General features: G+C 40.6%; 1 protein-coding gene across 3 annotated transcripts; it reads left to right on the forward strand.

The window, feature by feature from the left end:
- The first annotated feature begins 1,926 nt into the window (after positions 1-1,926).
- On the forward strand, positions 1,927-25,441 carry LOC144593107 (NSFL1 cofactor p47-like). Of its 3 annotated transcripts, none has more exons than XR_013547200.1 (9): positions 1,927-2,056; positions 12,817-12,920; positions 14,935-15,012; positions 17,317-17,467; positions 20,266-20,358; positions 22,102-22,211; positions 22,716-22,758; positions 23,743-23,901; positions 24,751-24,878. XR_013547200.1 is itself a non-coding variant. In XM_078398564.1 (9 exons), exons 1-9 carry the CDS (start codon positions 1,946-1,948, stop codon positions 24,911-24,913), a joined length of 1,107 nt encoding a protein of 368 aa, XP_078254690.1. In that variant the 5' UTR covers positions 1,927-1,945; the 3' UTR covers positions 24,914-25,441. The 3 variants fall into 3 exon arrangements, 2 of the variants coding, with proteins under 2 accessions (XP_078254690.1, XP_078254691.1); XM_078398564.1 differs by having other exon boundaries at positions 22,716-22,853; positions 24,751-25,441; XM_078398565.1 differs by lacking the exon at positions 22,716-22,758 and having other exon boundaries at positions 24,751-25,441.
- Positions 25,442-26,697: the final 1,256 nt, after the last annotated feature.

The following is a 26,697-nucleotide window of genomic DNA, read 5'->3' on the forward strand; positions in this document are numbered from 1 at the left end:
CGAGATGCTGCCTGACCTGCTGAGTTACTCCAGCATTTTGTGAATAAATCGATTTGTACCAGCATCTGCAGTTATTTTCTTATACCTTTATTCCTTATCTGGGCACTGTGGATGGCTTGATTGTATTCATGTACAGCCTTTTCTTCCACTGGATAGCTTGCAAATAAAAGCTTTTCACTATACCTCAGTACACATGACAATAATGAACTGAATTAAATTTGTGCTTTATCAACTCCCAAAGTTTGCATGACAAATCACATAATGCGGCACGGTAGCGCAGCGGTAGAGTTGCTGCTTTACAGCGAATGCAGCGCCGGAGACTCAGGTTCGATCCTGACTACGGGTGCTGCACTGTAAGGAGTTTGTACGTTCTCCCCGTGACCTGCGTGGGTTTTCTCCGAGATCTTCGGTTTCCTCCCACACTCCAAAGACGTACAGGTATGTAGGTTAATTGGCTGGATAAAATGTAAAAATTGTCCCTAGTGGGTGTAGGATAGTGTTAATGTACGGGAATACTGGGCGGCACGGACTTGGTGGGCCGAAAAAGCCTGTTTCCGGCTGTATATATATGATATGATGATATGATAATGCAAAACAGCAGGTTAATAGTAATAAATTATGACTGAACAACTACAGAGTAGATATGATTATTTTAGCAGGAGGAGCTTTTTTAAATATTTATCAGCATGTTTGCATCTGTGGAGAGAGAAACAGAAATTATTTTTCAGGGGGTTTTTTTAGTATTGATATCTGGCTTCTGCTATGTTTTATATTATAATATTGACAATTTTTGATGACACAATTTGTCATACCTAGGATCTTTCCATATGTAACCTCAAGAATATGAAAGTTGCTGAGGTCACAGGAACAATAGAATGAACACCATGATGTTACAATGTTGATTTATCAGCCAGGGCATGTTTCAAACAATGTCCAATTAAATGTAATATGTGCTGTCAAAATAATGATTATTCTTATCAGAACCTTTGTAATGCTTAAATACTAACAATTTGTGCATCGTTAATACTAACAATGTGCATCATTAAAAAAAAATTGTGATGTATTTGTATTGTATATTTTCGATCATCACATGCACTGGGTTGAAGCAACCTTCTTCCCTTTTGTACTTATGATTATTATTAAGTATAACTTCAAGTTAGAAATTAGGTCTAAGTAGCGTTGTTAAGTACAGTTAGGAAACATGCGCCAGAACTTCACTGTGAGTTGCATATTGAGAAATGTGTGTAGACCTCGGAGAGTAGTATACATTTCTCAGTATTAGCTAACTTCAAAATCTCCAATGAATTGGATTGGCAAGGAGATATGTAGTAATGCACGTTGGGGGAATATGAAATGAATAAGAAAAGGTGATCCTGAAGGGAGTAAAAAGAAGCCGCAGGATTAAACATTATATAACAAACTGAATTTACCCATTACAAAATGGGAAATACACAATGGTGCAGCAATCTTTCATTTTCAATCCGAATTGACTCTTGCCAAAAGTAAGTCGTTCTAATTTCTCTTCATGACTTTAAATAATAAATATTGAACGGTCTTGAAGCTTATCTGAACGAATACATGAGCAGGAACAATGTAGAAAATCACAGCAGATGTCTTTTTAAATTTGACCAGTTCTGCAGCATGGGAGCATTAAAGATGTTGAAATGTCGAGTTGCTAAAAAGGTGGGAACAGACTTGGAAGGTGGGAAGCGGGTTTTTTTTTTTGGACGTGTTCAAGGACTTTGGAGAGGAGAGCGATGGCTTGGCGTGGCAGGGGGGAGAGAGAGAGGAATGCTAGTGGCTGGGAGTCGGGCAGAATCTTGCAGGTGGCTGGTTGCAAAGCCAGTGTTTCCTGGGAGCGCGGGGCGGCCCCGGGGGTTCGCTCGCTCGCGCGGGGGGGGGGGTCACGGGAGGCGGCGCGAGGCCCGGGCATGCATGCGCGAAGATGGCGGAGGGCGCGGAGCGGGAGGAGCGTGCGCGGCGGTTAGTGCGGTTGACCGGGGCGGCGGAGCAAGGCGCCACAGCCCGCCCGGAGGCGGCCGGCTGGGACATGCAGGTGACAGGGCTCACTCTCCCCGGGGGCGGCGGGGGCATTGCCATTGCGGGCCGGCGGCGCTCCTTGTACCGGGACCGGGCGTGAAGGTGCATCCTCAGCGGGCGGGTCTGGCGCAGCTCTCCACTGCACTGTTTAAAACATGTCCCTTCTCCCCACCGTTGGACATCTCTCGACTCCAGTTAGCACAGCAGAAGAGTGAACATTTGCCCGGCTACAGTGCGGTGGTTCTGACACTGATATAACATGTTTCACGGGGTGGACACTATGGGTGGGTGGGTGGGTGGGGTGGGGGAGAATATTCCCCCCTTGACTGCGCAGACTACAACCAAGGGTAGACACGAAATGCTGGAGTAACTCAGGGACAAGGAGCACCTGTGGAGAGAAGGAATGGGGGGGGGGGGGGGGGGGGGGACGTTCCGGGTCGAAACCCTTCAGATTGCTGTCGGGGGGGAGATATATAGATGAGGTGATGTAGGGTGTGAAAACGGCAATGAAAATCAAGGGAAATGTAGAATATATCTTTCCTTTGTTGGTTGGGAGAAGGTAAAGCAAACGAATAATATGTAGTCGAAGACAGTCGGACTGGTCAGAGGTCTGGGAAGGGGGAAGGGATGGAGAGATAGGAAAAGCAAGGGTTACTTGAAATTAGCAAAGTCAATGTTCATACTGCTGGGGTGTAACCAGCCCAAGCGAAATATGAGGTGCTGTTCCTCCAATTTGCGCTGGGCCTCATTCTGACAATGAGGGAGGCCCAGGACAGAAAGGTCAGATTGGGAATGGGAGGGGGAGTTAAAGTGTCTAGCAACTTGGAGATCAGGTGGGTTTAGGCAGACTGAGTGGAGGTGTTCTGCGAAACAATCGCGTAGCCTGCACTTAGTCTCGCAGATATATAGGAGTCCACACCTGGAACAGCGGATACAGTAGATGAGGTTGGAGGAGGTGCAAGTGAACCTCTGCCTCACCTGAAAAAGACTGTTGGGGTCCTTGGATGGAGTCGAGGCAGGAGGTATAGGGACAGGTGTTGCATCTCCTGTGGTTGTCGGGGAAAGTAACTGGGGAGGGGCTGGTTTGTGTGGGAAGGGATGAGTTGACCAAGGAGTTACGGAGGGAACAGTCTCTGGAAAGGGGTGGAGATGGGAAGATGTGGCTAGTGGTGGGATCCTGTTGGAGGTGGCAAAAATGTCAGGATTATGTGCTGTATGCGACGGCTGATGGGGTGGAAGGTGAGGACTAGGGTGACTCTCCTTTATTCGACTGGGGGGAGGGGAAACAAGAGCGGAGCTGCCAGATATCGAGGGCACCCTAGTGAGTGCCTCGTCTATGATGGAAGAGGGGAACCCCCCTTCCCTAAAGAATGAGGACGTCTCCGATGTCCTGGTATGGAACACCCCATCTTGGGTGCAGATGTGGTGTAGACGGAGGAATTGGGAGTAGGGGGATAGTCTTTGCAGGAAACGGGGTGGGAAGAAGAGGCTAAATAGTTGTGGGAGTCAGTGGCTTTATAATAAATGTGACCAACCAAGGGTCTTCATCTCAGAATGTGGGCGAGGCCACTAGGACCGAAAGAAAGCTGGGGAATTTTCTTCATTCAAAGGGGTTCGCTCACGTGGCGGGCGGGGTCGGGGGGAGGGTCAAGGGAGGCAGTGCGAGGGCAGCGGCCGCCCTGGGCACGGATGCGCGAAGATGGCGGAGAGCCCGAAACTCGCAGGGTAAACTGCATAAATACACATGGTGCGCAATTGTACAATGTGAAGAAGTGCTAAAATCATTAAAGTGCAATAATTGAAAAGGGTAAAGTTAAGGTTAGGAGTACATGGCAGCACCTTTGGGAATGGGGTATGAAAGAGGTGATTGGTTCAAGAATCACTCCATCAATGTCCACTGAGAACCAATCCCAATATTATTATCAAACTTGTCAATGAGGGTAGTGCTGTTTGATGATCTGTATTTTGATCATTGGCTCTCTGACTCATTCTCATATCTGTACTGGACCATGATCCTACACTGAACATCAGGACATTGATCCAGACAGTCACTGATCTTTCTCTCTCTGCAAATCTTCTCCACTAGCCAACACCCATATGACCTCATCCAATTGCAGACAACCCAGTTCAGCTCCCTGAGATCCACAGCAGCTACTGATTCATTTTGTTTATTAATAACTGACTGCCTATTCAGTCTGTACTTATCCAACAAGATGTATCTCTTCCTACCTTGTCTTTAACTTTCCCCTCATCTAGATGATAGCTTTCTGGTCCAAGCCAGATCATTTCCTCTGTGACTAAATTCCGAGCCCAAAATGATATTCTGCCTATCATTTCTAACTCTTTGTCCCACAACAGGGTGGCCTGAGGAACTTTGGTTTCTTCCCTGAATAAAGGGCCAAATAGTCCCTTTCCACTACCACCCCCTTATGTCTGCCAAAACTCACTCAGTTTAAAAATCTATTTTAACTGCTCATCAAATCAAATCAAAATCAAAGAGGCTGTGCGAACTCTTTGCAGATGCAGCAGCAATAGACTTGCACTTGTTCCCAATTAGTATATGCAGTTAATACCCATGGTGTGGTCTTCTCTACATTGACAAAATAAAATGTTGATTACATGACCATTATTACCAACACCTCCATTCTGCTTTTTCAATCGTCTGTCAGTTTAATTTTACATCCCACATCCATTCTGCTTTCTCTTCCTTTGGCCTTTTACCTGTTCCCATGAAACCCAATTTAAATTTATGTAAAGGCATCTCATCTTATGCTTGGCATATTACAGCTCTCAGAATCTAAAACTGAATTCAACAATTTCAGATAATCAACTTTTTACTGTTTAAATGAGAACTCGCCATTTCTGATGCAAGATCAAAAATCAGAAACATTAACCCAGTTTCTCTTTCTGCATTTGACCTGCCAAGCATTTTCGGTCAGTTGTCTTTACTTCAAATTTCCAATATCTGTACTGTTTTGCTTTCTTGTGTGAATGTTTCCAGGACAATCATCTGTGATTAATGACCTTCCATTACCTTCTCTCAGCTGGCACCACCACCATTTCTGCCTCATTGCAAACATTCCCAATGTTTCCTCTACATTTCCTGCATTGATAACACATTTATAACATATTCATATTCCTATGTTTTCTAAGTTTATTTAATGGTTAGCCTGAATTGATGACTGTTTCACCAACAGTAGATGCTATCTGACTCACTGAATATTTCCATAATTTTCTTGTTTTATTATACATTTGTTTAATTTGTTCATAGCGTTTGCAGATTTCCTGTCGGGAACTTCTTTCTGGTTGGCTCTTTAATTACCACGAGTTGACAGAAGAAAAATTGATGGGGGAGCTCACCACATGAAATGGAGATGGATTTTACTTTAAGAGCCAACCATTAACTCTAGACATTTACCAATCTTAGTTTTAGGAGGGGGAGGGATGAAGTTACGTTCAAATAAAGTCCTCAAGCTTTTCTGCTGGTTCTTAACTGGGTAATCTCTGATTCAGGCTGAGCATTTTCACAGATTAGACCAGAAGTTATGCTTGCACGTAATCCATTGGCTGTATTTTTCTTTTGAAATCACTATTAACAAAATAAAGCTTCAACACATGCTTGAAACAATGCTGTAGAAAAGCGCTATTGAAATAAGAGTTAAATTAGTCATGGAGCCACCAAAACAGTCACTTTATGCCAATCATCAGGCAACCATTTTAACGCTAATCTTAAACTCGACTATTTTATCCCCTCTGCATTCCCATTAACTTCCTTCAGTTTTACTTGTAGTTTAATTCAAGGGCACTAGAGGAAATCCATGTGGTCACAGGGAGAACATGCAAACTCCTCACAGAGAGCACCAAAGGTCAGGATTGAACAAGATTGTTGGAGCTCTGTGGCAGCCTCTACCACCGTGTGTGATAATGATTTCCACAGTTTCACCACCCTCCTGCTAAAGAAATTCCTCTTCATCTCCATTCTAAAGGAACGTCCTTTTAATCTGAAGCTGTGCCCTGTGGTCCTAAACTTCCCCATTAATTGGGCCGAATGGTCTGTTCCCAAGTTGTCTGTCTATGACTGATTCTAATCGTTAGCTTTCCATTTGGTTAGCAAAGTGAAAGAAAAACTTGTAATCCATTGTTTGTAAACCAAACATGTTTGTATGTGGTTGGATCTTTTAAGTATATATTTATTGGATTGGATACCATTCTGTTGACCTTGACCTTCTTGATATGGAATCGAAAGGTATCATACACTTGAATAATTCATTCTGATTATCCTTGTTGCATTTAATATTCAAGTTGAGTTTATTGCCTTACGCACAAATATGGTGAGGTACAGGTACACAGAAAATCTTGCTTGCAACAGCATCACAGGCAAAGAGGCTCAGACAACACATAAAAAATTAAATCATACATATATTACACAAAATAATGAAAAGAAAAATACTCTGCAAATAGCAAGTGCAAACATTAGTGTTAATGACAATTAGAAAGCAAGTCCATAGTAAGAACAGGAGATCTGTTGTGTTCTGTTGTTGAGGTAGGATTAAGGTTATACAGGTTGGTTCATTAACATGATCATTGTAGGAAAGTAGCTGTTTCTGAACTTGCTGGTATGGAACCTATTGTCCTATGGTAGCAGTGAAAGAAAAACATGACCCAGGTCATAGGGATGCTTGATGATAGATGCTGCCTTCCAGAGACAGCTCCTTGTAATACTTTTGATAGTGGGAATGGCTGTGCCATGATGGACTGGGCTGAGTCCAATCAATTCAAGTCCACTTCACTTGACTTGAATATTAAATATTTATCCTTGTATTTGACTCAGACTAGATATTAGAAATTTAGGAACTTTCTCCCATAATGTTTGACTACATTATAAACAAACAAATGCAATGAAGGTATCACAAAATGCTGGAGTAACTCAGCAGGTCAGGCAGCATCTCAGGAGAGAAGGAATGGGTGACGTTTCGGGTCGAGACCCTTCTTCAGACTGATGTCAGGGGAGGGGGCGGGACAAAGAAAGGATGTAGTTAGAGACAGGAAGACAGTGGGAGAACTGGGAAGGGGGAGGGGAAAGAGGAACAGAGGAGCTATCTAAAGTTAGAGAAATCAATGTTCATACCGCTGTGGTGTAAGCTGCCTAGGCGAAATATGAGATGCTGTTCCTCCAATTTGCGGTGGGCCTCACTATGACACTGGAGGAGGCCCATGACAGAAAGGTCAGACTGGGAGTGGGAGGGGGAGTTGAAGTGCTGAGCCACCGGGAGATCAGGTTGGTTAAGGCAGACTGAGCGAAGGTGTTGAGCGAAACGATCGCCGAGCCTGCATTTGGTCTCGCCGATGTAGAGAAGTTGACATCTGGAACAGCGGATACAATAGATGAGGTTAGAGGAGGTGCAGGTGAACCTCTGCCTCACTTGGAAAGACTGGGTCCTTGGATGGAGTCGAGGGGACAGGTGTTGCATCTCCTGCGGTTGCAGGGTAAAGTACCTGGGGAGGGGGTGGTTTGGGTGGGAAGGGACAAGTGGACCAGGGTGTTATAGAGGGAACGATCTCTGCGGAAAGCAGAAAGGGGAGGAGATGGGAAGATGTGGCCAGTAGTGGAATCCCGTTGGAGGTGACAGAAATGATGGAGGATAATTTGTTGTATACGCTGGCTGATGGGGTGGAAGGTGAATACAAGGGGGACTCTATCCTTGTTACGAATGGGGAGAGGGGGAGCAAGAGCGGAGCTGCGGGATATAGAGGAGGTCCTAGTGAGAGCCTCATCTATAATGGAAAAGGGGAAGCCCCATTTCCTAAAGAATAAGGACATCTCTAGTGTGAAACACCTCATCCTGGGCGCAGATGCGGCGTAGACGGAAGAATTGGGAGTAGGGGATAGACTTTTTACAGGAGACAGGGTGGGAAGAAGTGTAGTCAAGGTAGCTATGCGAGTCAGTGGGTTTGTAGTAGATGTATCGGTCACTAGTCTGTCTCCTGTGATGGAGATGGTGAGATCCAGAAACGATAGGGAGATGGTCCAAGTATATTTAAGAGCAGGATAGAAATTAGTGGTGAAATGTATGAAGTCAATGAATTTTACATAGGTACAAGAGGTAGCACCAATACAGTCGTCAATGTGGCGGAGGTAGAGTTCGAGGATGGGGCCAGTGTACGTCTGGAACGGAATGTTCGACGTACCCGACAAAGAGGCAGGCATAGCTAGGGTCCATGCGAGTGCCCATAGCTACGGAATGCAATGATCTCTTTATTAAATAGACAATAACATTGACGTGATACGTGAACAGTTTTCTTCGCGTCTTTGTATCACAAATAAGGTTTTGGTAACTGGGATAAAATCATTAGCTAATTAATGACTTATGTTCACTTAAATTTTCTAAGGGCTTTTCATGGGTAATTTGCACTGATTAGAATCTGTTTATCTGCTTTGTCAATCAGATTGAAACATCCTTGCTGAGATGGGTGATATTTTAACCCCAGAAGAGCTGTGGTTGTGGTTGTGGTTGCATCAGAAGTTAAAATTAAAAAATAACAAACCCAATCTAATGTCATCTGGGTTTGGCAGAGGTGGGGTTGGATGGACACCCAGCCTACTCCAAGATGAATTAACATTTTAAAACTTCAATTGTGTTGCTAACCTTTGATTTAGCCGGTTCTACTGGTTTGTCTGCCAATTGTTGAGTCAGATAGGGAATTGTAAAAGTAGCAGAGAATTGAACAGCGAGGAGGAGCAAAGGGTTTCTTTCCCTCCCAGGTCCCTCAATTTTCCCTGCTAGTCATCCAGATATATTGGGGCTTGGGAGTGGTCCTGGCCTTTGCAATATGCTGCCTTTGTGCCTGACTTTATGCCTAACTGGTTTGCATTGTTCCTTATGTACTCCCTTCAACTCATTACGTAGTCTAACATGTAGGCTGACCTCCAGGGCAGTGAACATGTCAAGACCGAAAGACGCTTCCTAAAACTTCATAACCTGCTCTCGTTAATGCCCTTGTTGAACAGTCTGAATATGGAAATATAAGTTAATTCAAACCTAAATGATTCACTTCCCTTTCGGTGAAGAAATGTCTTCCTATTCAGGTGTGTGACGTGCCCTTAGTCTATAAACGTATTTAGCCTGTAACCTCCCCCATGGTTCTGGTCACCATAGCACAAGCAAATCATCTCATGCTTCAATGAGAAAAGCTCTCAATCTTCCAAATCATCGAGAGCAAAGAATGCTTAATAGATCGGGAGCCCAGAATGCTTAATATTTCTTCATACCTTTTTCTATCTCAAGAATTAGTTTGATTAAACTTTGTCCCCTCTATTACAGGTATATTTTTCCTTAGACAGACCAAAGCTGCACACATTCTTGTAGGTGTAGTCACACCTGGATACAAAACATTTCATAAGTCACTCTGAGCGTTGAATGCAAACTGCTGCATTAATTGCAGTCCATGTATGTTAAACTCTCTGTAAAGTGTGTAGAAGAAAATCTCTGAACACCAATTTTATTTAAAAAATATTCTACTTTGACAGATTGAATAGAAAAACAGATTACTTCAAGTTTTTCCTAATTTTATCTGTTATCTCATCACCTAGTCTGTCTATCCACATTGAAGCCACTGCACTCCCCTTGAAACTCGCACTGCCACAAAAGGTTTATAATCACATTGGAATATTACATGGTCCTCTCATTTAATTCATTGACTAAGGTTATCGGCACCAGAGGTCCAAGCTTTGATCCATGCAATATTCAATAAATTACAGACTCCGTAATGGGAATGGAGTTAGAACCAGCATGATATCCAGCAACTAACGAGTTAAATTGATACGTGCAGATTAGCATGTACAGCTGTGTGAATTTTATTTTCTTTATCTTTTTTTTCTCCAAAACTGTTGATATAGACAAAGCAATTATCACGAGAAGTTGTTTATCTTAGTTTAGTCTTGGTGTATAAAGGGGGAAGTTTCAGTATGAGTCTTGGAACTTCACCTAAGACCGGGACCAGAACAATGCCAGGATTCTCATTCCCCTGACCAACCACCACAAGCAGGAGTACCCGATGGGCAGAAAGAAGGCTGTGAAACTCATTACTAGTTCACTCATACCACGGAAGACTTACGAGCAGAGGGGTTTGAGATTTTATTACTTTATTCATGTTTTTCCTATAATTTGTTATATAGTTGTTGTAACTCTGAAATATTCTTTCTCCATTTAATGATTCAAATTTTCAAAACCTTATGTTTTATTATTGCCTCAAAGCTGCCTGTTTATTGATTGGGATTGCTGGAAGGGCTGAAGGGCTAGTCCCCATGCTGTACTTTTCTGTGTTCTACTGTTTCTCCAGCCTTAGCTATTCTGTTAGTCACAATCTCATTTAAAAAAAACTAGCATGTTGCTGTTGATAAAGCCTAAAATTGTGCATACCTTATTTATAATTTTCTTAACTTGCCCTGTCATTTCCCATGATTTATCATGCACACACCTCCAGTTCCCTCCTATCATCCACCTCTTTTAAGAACAGTATCCTTTATCCAATATTACCTCTGATTATTCTACCAAAATGCATCACCTAATTTCGCTGAATCAAACTTCATCTGCCACATGTCTGTCCATATGCTGCTGTAATTATCCCTATCCTCTTTGCAGTTCATGTTACTGCCATTTTTTAATCTCCTACACAATGAGCTTTTATTTAGAAACAAAGAACTGCACATGTTTAGGAAAGAACTGCAGATGCTGGTTTAAATCGAAGATAGACACAAAATGCTGGAGTAATTCAGCAGGACAAATAGCATCTCTGGAGAGACTGAAGTCTGAAGAAGGGTTTCAACCATTCATCACCCATTCCTGCTCTCCAGAGATGCTGCAGGTCCGGTTGAATTACTCCAGCATTTTGTGTCTTATCAAAGAACTGCACATGCTGGTTAATACACAAAAGGACAGAAAGTGCTGGAGTAACTCAGCAAGTCAGGCAGCATCTCTGGAGAACATGGACAGGTCGAAGAAGGGTCTTAATCCAAAATGTCACCTTATTTTCTCCAGAAATGCTGTCTGATCTGCTGAGTTACTCCAACACTTTGTGTCCTTATGACCTTTTATTTTCTTGACATGATTACCTTCTTGAGATCTTAGTATGGTATATCTTGTATTTTTTTCAAATATTGTTTTATCCTAAAAAGTCCATTAATTTGTATGATAATGCCATTGTTTCAGTAAAACAACTTATAATTTAAGTATTCCATCCATATGCATATCTTTGTAAACATTTTTGATATTTTTAATAGGTTTAGATAGATAAAATAGAAATTGTTATCAATTTTAAAGCTATAAATGTTAACATGTCTGAAAGTGGAACATGCAGTTGAAATACTAGGGAAGTGGAATGTAAAGGTAGAAACAGATCCATTTAGAATTTATAATTAGACTGATGGCAATAGAAACTTGAATTTGCATTTTATCTACATTTTTTTTTGTTGCTTGCTTTTGTATTTCTTTTTTACTTTGGTAAGCCAAAGTTTAAGGAAGTGGCTAAGCTCAACACATGCTTTCATGGAAGCTGTTTCATGATGTCAAATTGACATGCTATTTTAGTAGACTTTTACAAAGGTACTGAACTGTTATGAACAATAAGAACTCTTGCACAGATTCATAAATTCATGACTTTTTGTGCAGATATATCTTTACTTGAGTGATGAAGCAACTCTTCCAAAAGTTCCATGGAAATTTGGTCTGACATTATCTCAAAAGCTCATTATCTTCTGATCACAATCCAATTTCTAGTCAGCCCTTGCACAATATTCTTAAGCATGCTGTCAATTTTCAGTTGTGTTTGCAAGGACCACGGTATTAAAATTACCGTTAAGAACGTCATAAATTATATCATTTGTGCCTATGATTTATTTCTTCTTCTTAACCATTTTGCAGCATTGGACAATTAATACTACCATCTTCCTTGATAAACTCTGCTCTTTGGTCAGTCTAAATAAAATTTGTCTCCCATTGATCCTATCCAAGCTATTTGAATATAGGCGATCCTTCACATTAAGGTCATTCAAGTTATGGAATTTTGCCCTTGGAGGATTCACAGAGCATGATCCAAAAATTTGAGATATGCAATAATGTTGAATAGGGAACAATAAAAAATAGCTGGCTAATAGGTTTTAAACGTTTGCACTGGAATTGCTGTATATTAATTGATTATGCATTGAAAATATATACACTGCATTTGCATCTATCCAAGCAGCAATTAAAAATAGTTCTTTGATGACCTATTCTAGATTTTACTGGTGCATTCAAAATTAAATTTTAAGAACTATGTGCACCTGAATTTAGAATCTGCTATTTATGATTAACTGTAATAGTGAAATTTGTTTTTGGAATAATTTTAGTGTAATTTATAGATGCAGCAAGGCCCTTCGTCCCACCGAGTGAGAGTCGACTATCAGTCACCCATTCTATGTTATCCCACTTTTACTTCCACTCCCTACACACTCGGAGCAATTTAGAGGGACATCTTTGGGATGTGAGAGAAATCTGGAACACCCAGATAAAACCCACGCGGTCACAAGGAGAATGTGCAAACTCCACACAGACAGCACCTGAGGTCAGGATCATATCCAGGTCTTTGGTGCTGTGAAGCAGCAACTCTACCAGCTGCGCCACTGTGCTGCTGTTCTAATCATGTTCCGATAAAATCTATTAGTATTATCTAATTTAAACGGTAGTTTAAATTTGAAGTGATGTACTGGCATATAATTTTTTGCTGTGTTTTCTTATGCAGCTAGCTCTGGCTAGTTTCTATGAGGATGGTGATGATGGCAATCAAACAGTTCAAGATGTCCCAGCGTTTAAAAATGCCACTAATTTCAGACCTGTGGTTCATAGGTAAGAAGTAACAATTAGTATAGTCAGCTTTCATTTACATTTTTAACCCATTTGTTTTTTTATCCATTTTGGTGCTTAAGATTTTATATCACTGGATATGGTAAAATTTAAGTTACTTGGCTGGCAGGTGGACCATTTACAGAGACACAAACAAGTTCAAATATGAGTTCACTGCATTTGAGTAGGAGAAAATATTCTCAACACAGATGCTCCGCTATATTCCCCTACTACATTCTTGACTTGCGGCCAAATTTGTCTTTGGCTTCATTGACAAGTTTGCAGATGACACCGCTAAGGTATTCCCGATGATGACCAATGACGTGTCTAGGAAGACAATAAAGAACTTAATAACATGGTGTCAGGCCAACATCCTCTCCCTCAATATTAGCAAAACAAAGGAGCTAGTTATTGACTTGAGGAAGCATGGTAGAGTACTCCAATCAGCATCAATGGTGACGAAGTGGAAATGGTTGAGAGCTTCATGTTACTATGCGTTAATATTACCAGAAATCTGTCGAGTTCTTGATCTATTGCCCTCTCACTGATCTATCTTTCCCTCTCAACGTCATTCACCTGCTTTCTCCCCATTACCTTTGACACCGTTACTATTCAAGAACTTGTGAATCTTGGCTTTAAAAATATCCAAAGACTTGGCTTCCACAGCCGTCCGTGACAGTGAATTCCCTAGATTAACCACACAATGGCTAAAGAAATGAATCTTCATCTCGTTTGTAAAGGTGCGTACTTTTATTCTTAGGTTGTGCTCTGGTCCTGGACTCTCCCGCTAGTGGAAACATGCTCTCCACATCCAATCTATCCAGGCCTTGCATGATGTCAATGTGTATTTTTAATAAAATATTTGAAGGTGTAATTTTAAAGGTCTATTTCTAGCACAAATTGGGTAAATGGCAATACAATCTTGTTATTAAAGTGCAGAAAGTTTTGTTATTTTTGAAAGAATTCATCAGTCTTGGAACCTGTCAACTTGACAGCAAGTTATTTTAAAATGTTAAAAGTTTTTTTGGGTTGACCATGAACTATGGAGTTTCTGCATCTCATCTTATGCATATTAATCACCACATCATCACTTTGTTTTACTAAGTGCCTTAGTTGGTATGCAAATTATTGTCTCAGAGAAGGCAAAAAATCCAGTTACTCTCCACTAATTAAATATAGGAGGCATGTTCTCAATAAACAATATCCATTAAACCTTGATTCTCTCAAATTTACCATTTATGATTCAGAATCCTTTTCAGCTCCTAGCACTTCAATTTTGCTTATTCAGATTTAGGGTTAAGAAATCTTAATTTCTGAGGAATAAGAGCAGTTAGAAATTAGTTTATGCTCATAGTTCTGGCAATGTATTTGGGGAGGAGGTAGAAAAAGGCTGGATGTAAATAGTGAACTGTGAGACTGGATGATCTTCCATGGAAATGAGGGGCAAAGTGGGACGAGGACCAAAGTGGCCTGACATTCAGTGTTGGTTCATTTTCCAGAGGGAGGTGTGAGGAAGCCTGGTCCGATGAGTCCCGTTTTCTTTTAGATCATGTGGATGGCCGTTTATGTGTGCGCCATTTACCTGAGGAAGTGATGGCACCAGGATGCACAGTGGGAAGCTGACAAGCTGGTGGAGGGAGTGTGATGCTCTGGGCAATGTTCTGCTGGGAAACCCTGGGTGCCAGCCATTCATGTGGACGACAATTTGACACGTGTCATCCACCTAAACATGGATAGGACAGGTTTGGAGGGATATGGACTAAGCGCAGACAAATGGGACTAGTGAAGCTGGGACATTGTTGGCCAGTTGGGTAAGTTGGGCCAAAGGGCCAGTTTCCACACTGTATCACTCTGTGACTGACTCTAAAAGAGTTGGTTAGTTAGTTTAGCTTATTGTCATGTGTACCGAGGTACAGTGAAAGTGATTAGTTGAATTAGGCTACGAGTTGAAACTGTATATTTAACATCTTTTACTTCAATGATCAAATAACAGATACTTTGTATTTTCTACTTCAAGCAATGGTACCTCCCGAATAGTTTCTTTGAAAGACTTGAGGGATGAAGAGAGTAACAGTTCGGCTGATGAAGATGAACGGTAAGAACTTGTGATGTTTCTTTGAAATTTACAATGGCACTTGGAAACAACAAGAAATTTTTATTTGTATATCAAAAAAATAATATCCCTGTGGGTAACATAACCTCAATGTGAAATAGAGATCACATGACATTTTCCATAAAGTTGGTGTTTTCATGCTGAGATGATCTCTGGGGTTAATTGCTGATTGCTCACTTAATTAAATAGAATATAATTTTTGCCTGCAGTGAACTTCCTTTGATGAGGCAGAGTTACGATCATTTCATGCAATGATTAGTTTCCAGCAGATGACTATAAATGGAACATATCAAAATATCACTTTATAAATCAGTACCAAAGTAACTTTTGACCTCATTTCCTGGTCCTCCCCATCCTACCCTACGAAGATAAGAAAGGTTTGAGCACTTGAGCACATCTCACAAACAGACTACAGACCCCCGAATAGTCAATGGGAATTAGAAAAACAAATTTGCCAGGAGATTGCAGACAGCTGCAGTCAAAAAAGATTGTTGCAATAGGGGATTTTAACTTTCCCATTATTGACTGGGAAACTCATAGTGTGAAGGGTTAAAACGGGGTGCAATTCCTCAAAAGTGTTCAGGAGAGTTTTCTCAAGCAGTATTTGGAGGCCCCCTCATGTGAGAGGGCAACACTGGATCTAGGCAGGTTATTTGAGGGGAAAGGAACATCAGCCGTGGGATGTTTTTAAAAGTGTGCTGACGAAAGCTCAGGATATGTACGTCTCTGTTAGAGTAAAGGGCAAGGGAGGCAAACATAAGGAAGCTTGGGTAACAAGGGAAATTGAGGCATTGGACAAAAATAAGAAGGATGCATGGGACAGGTATAGGCAGCTGGGAAGTGCATCCCTGGAGGATTTCAGAAACTAAGGAATATAAGATCATGAGCGGAATAGATCAGGTAGATGCACAGAGTCTCATGCCCAGAGTAGGGGAATCGAGAACCAGAGACATAGGTTCAAAGTGAAGGGAAAAAGATTTGATAGGAATTCGAGGGGTAGCTTTTTCACACAAAGGGTGGTGGGTGTAAGGAGCAAAGAGCAAGCTGCCAGAGGAGGTAGTTGAGCGTGGGACTATCCCAATGTTTAAGAAACAGTTAGACAGGTACATGGATAGGACGTTTGGAGGGATATGGACCAAGCGCAGGCAGGTGGGACTAGTGTAGCTGGGACATTGTGTGGGAAAATCATTTTTCCGTTTACTCTGGCCGTCAGCCGTGTTCAAGTCACAATGGGACCCACCCAAGTGACGGGAGTGGCGGCCAATGAGGGGTTCCTCGTGTGCACAGTTGGGGGAGGGTTGACCTTCCTCCCATGGTGCAGCGCGGACCTTTATCCCGTGGTGCAGTGCGGCATCAGAGTGAAGGTGAAAGACGATGGCCGCCGGCAGGCCGCTCTCCTGCTGCTGGCCGCCCGGGTTCGGGGTGAGTGGCTCCCTCTCCCCTTTCCTCGCCCCCGGACCCGGGTGAAACTCCGAGCAGGAAGAAGATGGTTGTCATCCCCGTCGTCTCATCGTTCCCCTCCGTCTCCTCCAGCGCCGGCTTCAACCGACGGCCTCTGTCCCGTCCAATAATAATAATAATAATAATAATACTTAAAATATAATAATGTAAGAATATAAAATGTTATATTGTATAGCTATTAATCTATCCATATATTAGTAAAACTCATCTTGTATGTATTTTTCCTAAGAGAATGGAGGTGGGGGAGGAGGGGGGGATAAGGGGGATGGAGTGGGGGGAGGGGGGGGATTGTGGGGGATGGAGTGGGTGAGTGGGAGGGGAGGGGTGGAGTGCCGGAGAGCCCCTAAGAGTGGAAGGGGGGTGAGGGTGAGGGGGGGATAAGGGGGTGTGGAGTGGGTGAAGGGGGGTGGGGGGAAATGGGGAGTTGCGGGAGGATGGAATGGGTGAGGGGGGGAGGGGAACGGGGGAGTGGGGGAGGAGATGGTGCTACACCAATGCAGGAGAGCTTTGGGCCCAACGGGTCCACCCTGTTCCAGTTCATTGTAAAATCTTCAATATCGAAGGCATTATTTAAATTCACTTTTGTTTCTTCCTCTTTTGACTTGAATTACAGTTATCTGTCTTACATCAAGTGATTAATCTAGACTTCCAAGAGATTTAACTTTTTTTTTCATTGAGGCATTGTTTTGCGAAAGGAGTACTTAAGAATTGCTTAGGAAACAAGCAAACATAATGTTAAAGATAGTCATTTGTTAATGTTCCTTGTGCTATTTTTGTCAGTTTATGAACACTGGATTTTATTCAGTGTACATTAATTTGTTTAAGGTTTTATGCAGGTGGTTCTGAACACAGTGGCCAACAAATAATTGAACCATCAAAGAAAAAGAATCTAAATGAAATTGTGGATGACCTTTTTAAAGAAGCTAAGGAACATGGGGCAGTTCCAGTGGATCACTGGACAGAAAGTGTAAGCAAGGTAAATAGAGCTGTGGTAAGAGAATGTTGGTATACCTTACGAGGTATTGTGAATTCGTGTATCTCAAATTGTATTTTTGCTCTTTTTTTGACTATTTAAAAAAATTGTCATACTCTATTTTTGAAAAGCAGAAGTAATTTTTAACACATAATAAAGGAAAAGAACCATCATTAAGTGGCATAATTATGGAAACCTATCTTTGTGGATGAAGGAAACCAGTGTTCAATTCACCCAAAACAAAATTGCAAATGCTGGAAATCTGAAGTAAGAATAGAAAATGCTGGAAATATTCAGTTGGTTAATCGAGTTGACTCGATGGGCCGAATGGCTTAATCCTGCTCCTATGACATAAACTTATGAATCAACACATATGGAAAGAGAAACGGAGTTTGTGTTTGAGATGGAAGATCATTTGTCATAACTCCACATTATCAGTTTTTATAACCACTTCACCAAAATGACAGAGTCATAGATTGATACAGTGTGGAAACAAGCCTTTCGGTCCAACTCGCCCACACCGGCCAACAATGTCCCAGCTACCCTAGTCCCACTTGCCTGCGCTTGGTCCATAACCCTCCAAACCTGTGCTATCCATGTACCTGTCCAAATGTTTCTTAAACGATGGGTTAGTCCCAGCCTCAACCACCTCCTCTAGCAGATTGTTTCATACACCCACCACCCTCTGTGTGAAAACGTTACCCCTCAGATTACTATTAAATCTTTTCCCCTTCACTTTGAACCTATGTCCTCTGGTCCTCGATTCCCCTACTCTGGGTAAAAGACTCTGTGCATCTACCCGATCTATTCCTCTCATAATTTTGTATACCTCTATAAGATCTCCCCTCATTCTCCTATGCTCCATGGAATAGAGACCCAGCCTACTTAACCTCTCCCTACAGCTCACACCCTCTAGTCCTGGCAATGTTGTCGTTAATCTTTTCTGAACCCTTTCAAGCTTGACAATATCTTTCCTATAACATGGTGCCCAGAACTGAACACAATATTCTAAATGCGGTCTCACCAACGTCTTATACAACTGCAACATGACCTCCCAATTTCTATACTCTGACTGATGAAGGCCAAAGTGCCAAATGCCTTTTTGACCACCTTATCTACATGTGACTCGACCTTCAAGGAACCATGCACTTGTACTTTTGGATCCCTCTGCTCTACAACACTACCCAGAGGCCTACCATTTACTGTGTAGGTCCTGTCCTTGTTTGAATCCCAAAATGCAACACCTCACAATTCTCAGTATTAAATGTCATCAATCATTCCTCTGCCCAACTGGCCAATCGATCCAGAACCTGCTGCAATCGTTCACAACCATCTTCACTATCTGCAAAACCACTAACTTTTGTATCATCAAACTTAATTAAATTAATGGTGTAGAAGTACGCTGGAGAATAATGTTCTATGGTAAAATAATTACAATATTATTTAACAAGTAAACATGATGAAATACAAATAAAAATGAATGATTATGTAGCTTTATCCATTAAAGTTCAGCAAAAATTAGGGAGACAGTGGACCATTCTATGAATAGTGTTTTCTTAAAAGTACATGAAAAATCTATATAATCAAATTCATGTTCAACTTCTTCTGAATGAATTATGCCTGTAAGCCCTTTATGAGAAAGTATCTGGGTGTTTCCGTAAATAAGGGTGCCAACCTGTGACATGGGTAGCCAAATTTGAAAGTTATTAAATCAAAATGAAAAACTACAGGATAAAAAATGGGCCTACCTATGATCCTTTTGAGCTAATTTGTGATCAAAATTTGACCAAAATTTAATACTTTCAAAATTTGGGGGGGAAAATGAGAAAAAAAACAAAAAAACATATAAGACATATGGAACACCTACTGATTTCGAAGCTCCCTTACAAAATGTCGGCACCTAACCCACCATGAGGTAGTTCACGCCAGGGTCATTATAATCGCGTTGTTTTAATTTTTTTTTAATCGTGACGAGTGCAAAAAAAAGTTATAAAATTATAAATAGCATTCACGATTTTACTCAACGGGAGGAACAACAGAATGAGACGTCGCTAAAATAGGTGAGCAAACTAGATATTTATTTCATGAGACGTACAGGTATGTAGGTTAATTGGCTGGGTAAATGTTTTAAAAAAATTGTCCCTAGTGGGTGTAGGATAGTGTTAATGTACGGGGATCGCTGGGCGGCACGGACTTGGAGGGCCGAAAAGGCCTGTTTCCTGCTGTATATATATGATATGATGATGATATGATATGAGGGTCTGTCTGAAGAAGGGTCTCAACCAGCATCAGTCTGAAGAAGGGTCTCGACCCGAAACGTCACCCATTCCTTCTCTCCCGAGATGCTGCCTGACCTGCTGAGTTACTCCAGCATTTTGTGAATAATATTTATTTCATGATTTTTGTGCTGAAGTGTAAATAAAAATAACAAACAATAATCTAGAAAATTTGTCACTCCAGCACCATCAAAGTCTCAAACTTGCCAGATTATTGGAGTTTTACTGTACTTAGTATTCTGCTATCATTTGGGAATAAATTCTGGTAATAGCGTAGAAGGATTATTATCTGTAAGTTTCTACCATGTGCCTCACATTTTAAAATGTTCCACATGAAAGCTTTAGTAATCTGCAAACTTTGCTAATATAAATAATATTTATTTAGTCAATATAGTTTTTGGGTAAAGATTTTTAGTGTTCTAGTATTATACATGAACACAGATCAAGGTATACATGATCTGTGTTCATATAAAATACTGGTATACATGATAACATTTATCGCAAGGTTTTTGATATATTTTACAGCCATTTGCAGGTGGTGGATACCGATTGGGAGCGTCGTCACAAGAATTATCTGAATATGTTTCACAAGATAAAGAACAAGATTCTAGTCTTGATGTAAGTTGTGAGAACTGAAGGCTGGGCAGAAGAAAAGTCATGGGAATTATCTATTTATTTCCCAAGCCTGCATGCAAACATGATTTTTCCCATTCTTATAATCTGCCATCGCTGAGGAATATACCTCCCCTGGAATGTTGGAATTTCCCAACGGAAGAAAATAGCTCTTGAAGCTTCCTGCAATTTGCTTGTTTGTATATCTGTTCCTCTAATTCCTGCTGACTATTGGGAGTAAAGTGATTGCCTCTGTCTAGTTCCTAGGTTCTACCTATTTTGCCGCATTGGACAATCCTTTCACGAGATCCAATTTTGTGATGCTCTCCCTAACCAGTAGCATGATTCACGCTCCTTATTAGCATTTCGCTCTTTCACATCTGAAACTTCAATACCCTGGAAAATTAAGTTGTCATCCTTGCCCTTGTATCAACCATGTATTTTGGGAATGTAATGACATCGGAATTCCAAGCGCTAATGCATGTTCTAAGTTCATATGAGAGTCCTTGCATTAAAGTAAATATAGTTGATGGTCCCTACCATTCTTATGTCTGCTCTGCCCACTGGACCTGCTTGATTTTCTCCCCATTTGTTGTTCTAGTACTATGCTTCCAACGTCTCTGTCAAATTCATTTAAACCCACAAAGTAACCCGAGGATGTTGGTCTCTTTCCAGGTTAGGTGCTAACCATGCTGTTTGTACAGGTCCCACCTACCTCAGAAGCAATCCTAATGATCCATGTACCTAAAGGCCTCCCTCTTGCACTAACTCTTTAGCCGTGTTTCATCTGTCCTATTTTTGCTCTTCTCCTTTCTAACCCACTAACTTCTTAAACTCAGTTTACTGTGGCACTTCACCTCTTTCTACTCATGTCTGTTGTACCTATTATATTTATTAAAATTGTATATGTGTTAAATAGTGCAATGATTAGGGGGACTTCTGCATTACCTTTTTGCACTGTCTGCCCTTCCTGATGGTCATCTATTCTTTCTATATCTGTGGCATGACCAACTCTCTGATTACTCTATGACATTTTCTGCATCCCAGATGCTCCGTAACGAGTTCAACCAAAGCTCCGAGTGCTCTATACAGTCTGGCGGGGTACTGCAGCTGGACACATTTCCAGCAGGTATAGTCACCAGAGACATTGGAAATATCCCTGATCTCCCAGAATATTCAGGAGGAACACATCACTGCTTCCATATCATTTATCCCTAATTCCTCATACTAAGAAGGCAAAGGGAAAACAACCGTGCTTTGACACGAACTACCCTCCTCATCTAAGCCCAGTCTTTGAGCTCAAGAGTACCTCTCATGCTAGCCGCTCCCACTTTACTTGCCTCTCTTTTTGTATCTCCTGCTCAGTTGATCATGCAGCTGCTGCCTTCTCTAGGCCTTATCTTACTTACTCAATCATAGTCAACTAATTAGGCATATTGGGTTGGTCCCATTTTCTTGCATTTGGGCAATGGCCTTCTAAACTCTGCCTATCCATATGTTTGTCCAAATGTCTTTTAGAAGTTGTATCAGCTTCTATAGCTACCTCTGGTTGCTCATTCCAGATATGTACTATCCTCTGAGTGAAACGTTTATTTCGTATAGGCTCTGTAATAAATATTAAAGCTAAACTGTTGTCTTCTGTGTTTTAAATGGATCTTTACAGCAATTCTTGCTCATTTATTATTCTGTAGGCCTGGACTTCTTTGCCCATACCATGACCTTATATGACCTAGGTGTGTTTCTTGACAGGTTCAGGTTTTGCTGAAGCTTTGGAAAAATGGCTTTAGTTTGGATGATGGAGAACTCAGAACCTACACAGACCCCCAAAATGCACAGTTTTTGGAATCCATTTGCAAGGGGTAAGATGATTCATATTGTGGTTTTAATACTTTTTAAAAAAAATCCAAAATGTGAATATTTAATACAAATATAATTTGTTATTTATTTTTAGTTATGTTACCTATAACACAGGTCTAAAACAGATTTAATCTTTTGAACTTCTTGTAGTTTCTAACTGGAGGGATTATTTGCCTGCCATTATTTGTTTCCTGTGCATACATGCTGAGTCACATCAAATTGACCTAGAGTCTAAAGAAGAGTCCTGACCCGAAACATCACATATCTATGTTCTTCAGAGATGCTGCCTGACCCAATAAGTTACTCCAGCACTTTGTGTAATTTTGACCTTTTATTATTGTGTGCTATGTTTGTTTTGCTGATTATTTTCTCTTCCTTTCATTTCCTTCTCTTCTAATGACTTATTCAGTCTAATTTTACTCACTGCTAGCTTGTATGTAATCATTTCAAGCTTGCTGTTCATATGGCATTTAAGTTCTGTTTCTTGTGTGTATTGTTCTATGTAGAGAGATTCCTGTGGAGCTCCAAAAATTGGTTCATGGAAGTCAAGTAAGTTTGGATATGGAGGATCACAGAAGTGAAGAATATTTAAAGCATAAATTGCAGTTCAAGGCATTTACTGGCGATGGACAAAAATTGGGAAGGTCAGGCATAAGTATTTGTGGATTCTTGGTCCATTTTGTTGATTTAACTCTTCTACAGGGCTTTAGTACATAGTCCCAAAGTTAAAAATCAAAATGCCATCGAACTTAGTCCTTGAAAACAAGACGTATGCTGAGCATTTGTTAACTAGTGTATTAAAAACTAAAACTTTCTGTAAATAGTTTTGCGTTAAAGTGTTTTTTCTTTAAATAACTGAAGTTGTATTAGCTTTAATAACCTTTTGTGGCAATGTTTTATGTGATTTAGATAGTAAAACTCCATTAATCTGACACGCTAGGTACTTTGGTACCAGACTGGCAGATTTTCCCGACTATTGGATGTTATTCCAAATAATACAATAACATACTTTTTATTGACTATTATTTTAAAAGTTGTACATTAGCATAATATTTTTTCTGGTAAACCCCATGAGTTTAAAGGGAATGTGGGAAACAGGGCCCCAATGAGTTTAAAGAGAGTGCAGGAACCCAGGGAATTGGCACCCATGATCCAAATGCTGAATTATTAGGATTTCTAAACAATCGAATAAAGGATTATTAGAATTTTACTGTTTTTTATCTACTCTTTCTCCTTCTCTTAATCTTTAATCCATTCCTATACAAATCAGTTGAAGTATTTGTTTCGTATCCCAAGTCTTCCAATATCTGGCAAAAGTGGAAACTGAATATTATCTGTTTTCAAAACAGAATTTGATAAAAGATTGACTAATATTGCACGTTGATAGCTTTTTAAAGAAATATATTCTTTATCCTGTGGTTTAAATTAATATTTTGTTAGTTTTTTTGTATTATGTTTTAAATTGTAGCTTATCCCAGAAATGTTTATGCTTTTTACAGTCTTGAATTGTGCTTTTTATTTCCTTTTGTACAGCCCCACTCCAACTATAGTAAGCACACCATCTTCTCCAGAAGAAGAATTCAAATACTTTATTAATATCGAGAATGTGAATGAATCTGAGCCAACTACCAATGTTCAAATTCGTCTAGCGGATGGGAGTCGCTTAGTGCAGAAATTCAATCAAACTCATAGGTAAGGAATTCTAGACTCATTTTGTAATATCAAGGTGTTGCTTTCATCTGATTTGATCAAAAAGTAAATTCAAAGCTATGTCAGCTAATTTCCAGTAAATAAATGGAGCACTATCACAATTGACAATGTGGCTTTATTGCAGCAAAAGGACTGAGAGCATAATCTATGCTGACAGCATCAGTCAGCATTCTGCCCTCATTTGGATAAATTTTACCAACAGTGTAAAAGATCTCAAGCTATTATCCAAAGTTGGAATATAGCTTTTTGAGATTATTTTTAAATTGACACCTGGACAAATATCACCAAGGTCAATTATTTTGTTTGGAATCTCATCTTGAAAAATTGGCTGCCACATTTGTCTCTTGCTCACAATTGTCAACTTGTAAACATTGCAATCTGTATCATGGCATTTATGAGTAGGATTCATGCTCATATGATGGATATGAACTGTTGCTGTATAAATTGAGGGACTGCCTTCAATGATCTCTGCAACCTCTCTTAATGAGATTAATAAGTTCAGATATTTTGATAATGTGATGTCAGCCATGACTTTGTCAAAATGACATGTTCATTTCAAAGTGGATTAAGATCACCATTACATATTTCATTTTGGACTATGTGAAAACACAGAGAACAACCTATTATTTCAAACCAATACCAATATACAATTCCTAGCACAATCTCTCATCCAATAGCTTTGTCCCAGAATATCAAACATTTGATATGGAATATTTAAGAATAGATGAATTTCACAAAAATAGTTTCCCTTCCATCATTTTTGACAGTTTCCAAATCTCAAGTCAAAGATCTTGAATGTCAACTAAACAAAATGTTTTGTTCTAATTACAGAATTGGTGATATCCGCCAGTTTATTATTGAACATTATCCTGTGTTTGCTACTGCATCCTTTATACTGATGACCACATTCCCAAATAAAGAACTGACCGATGAAGAGCAAACTCTACAAGAGGCCAAGTTGTTAAATGCAGTGGTTGTTCAACGTTTGAAGTAACTTCATCTTGTAAGCTTACAAATTTTTAAGTGCACTAAATCTGAGCTGAATAGCAAAATCTGATACAACTGGCATATTCCAAAACACTTTAGCATGTTTGGAGAAATGAAGCTGCTATGGTTTGCAGCAAAAGGTAATCTTCATTGCCTGAGAAAACATGAGAACAATTAACGATACATGAAATGAACTGTTAATGTGCAAGTCTACTAATATAGGAAATCGTTTGCTATAATACTAACTGGAAATGTATAAAGGAACTGGAATGTTCAGACTGTTATAATCTTGAACCTTTAAAGTGGCTACTGTTTCTAGGAATTTAGATTATTTTTTCAGAAACCTTAAATCATGCATCTGGAGATGATGATATCCACTAGAGAATAAGGGTAGACATTTTTATGCATGACAAAGGCTGTATACAAGTTTAGAGGATCATCCTTCTGACTTGAGAGTCAAGAGTGTTTTATTGTCATATGTCCCAGATAGAACAATGAAATTCTTACTTGCTGCAGTACAACAGAATATGTAAACATAGGATACTGTAAATAATAATAATAATAATAATAATAATAGTCTATTGTAGTTCAAACCTTATTTGAGGTTGTAGTGTTTAATAGCCTGATGGCTGAAGGGAAGAAGCTATTCCTGAACCTGGACGTTACAGTTTTCAGGCTCCTGTACCTTCTTCCCAATGGCAGTGGTGAAATGAATGTGTGGCCAGGATGGTGTGGGTCTCTGATGATGCTGGCTACATTTTCGAGGAAACGACTCCGATAAATCCCTTCGATGGTGGGGAGGTCAGAGGCGGTGATGGACTGGGCAGTGTTCACAATTTTTGCAGTCTTATCCGCTCCTGAACGTTCAAGTTGCCGAACCAGGCTGTGAAGCAACCAGTCAATATGCTCTCTACTCTATACCTGTAGAAGTTCAGAGAATCCTCTCTGACAAACCGAATCTCCTTAATCTTCTCAGGAAGTAGAGGCGTTGATGTGCTTTATTTATAATTGCATCAGTGTGCTGGGTCCAGGAAAGATTTTCGGAAATATGCACGCCCGGGAATTTGAAGTTTTTGACTCTCTCCACCATCGTCCTCTTGATATAAACAGGATTGTGGGTCCTCATCCTTCTTCATCCAAAGTCCACAATCAGTTCATTGGTTTTACTGATATTGAGAGCCAGGTTGATGTGCTGGCACCATTTGGTCAATCATGCGATCTCACTTCTATACTCTGACTCATCACCATCTGTAATTCATCCAACAATGGTGGTGTCATCAGCGAATTTGAAGATGGAGTTCGCACTGTGTCCGGCTACACAGTCACAAGTATAGAGTGAGTAGAGCAGGGGGCTGAGCACGCTGCCTTAAGGTGCTCCCACACTGATTGTTAGAGGAAGAAGTGTTTCGCCAATTCGAACAGATTGTGGTCTATGGATGAGGAAGTTGAGGATCCAATTGCAGTGGGATGTGCAGAGACCCAGTTCCATGAGTTTGGTAACCAGCTTTTTTTTTGTGTAACAAAAATAATTGAATTCCGATCACGATTCAGAACAAAACCGTGGTAACACACCCACCACCAGAGTACAAAATCACCAAATTATCTGGACACTAATATTCAGACAACTATGTTACAATCCTTACAAATATACTAAATAACTACTATACAACTATGTTCTACTCTAACACCACCCGGGCGCGGACGCGGACGTAACCCCGGAAAAGGTGCAGGCATCTGGCTCGGGCAGAGCCCTCTTCCGCCTGGCGCCGTGACTCGCGGATAGCCAGCTTG

The sequence above is a fragment of the Rhinoraja longicauda genome, chromosome 4 (assembly GCF_053455715.1).
Source record: "Rhinoraja longicauda isolate Sanriku21f chromosome 4, sRhiLon1.1, whole genome shotgun sequence".
In the NCBI taxonomy this organism is placed as follows: Eukaryota; Metazoa; Chordata; class Chondrichthyes; order Rajiformes; family Arhynchobatidae; genus Rhinoraja; species Rhinoraja longicauda.

Bases quoted from the DNA above. Each gene is read 5' to 3' on its own strand.
- LOC144593107 (XM_078398564.1), top strand. From the start codon at position 1,946: ATGGCGGAGGGCGCGGAGCGGGAGGAGCGTGCGCGGCGGTTAGTGCGG. The intron at 2,057-12,816 runs GTGACAGGGCTC...TTTCTTATGCAG, and splicing joins CGGCCGGCTGGGACATGCAG to CTAGCTCTGGCTAGTTTCTA. The intron at 12,921-14,934 runs GTAAGAAGTAAC...TTCTACTTCAAG, and splicing joins TTCAGACCTGTGGTTCATAG to CAATGGTACCTCCCGAATAG.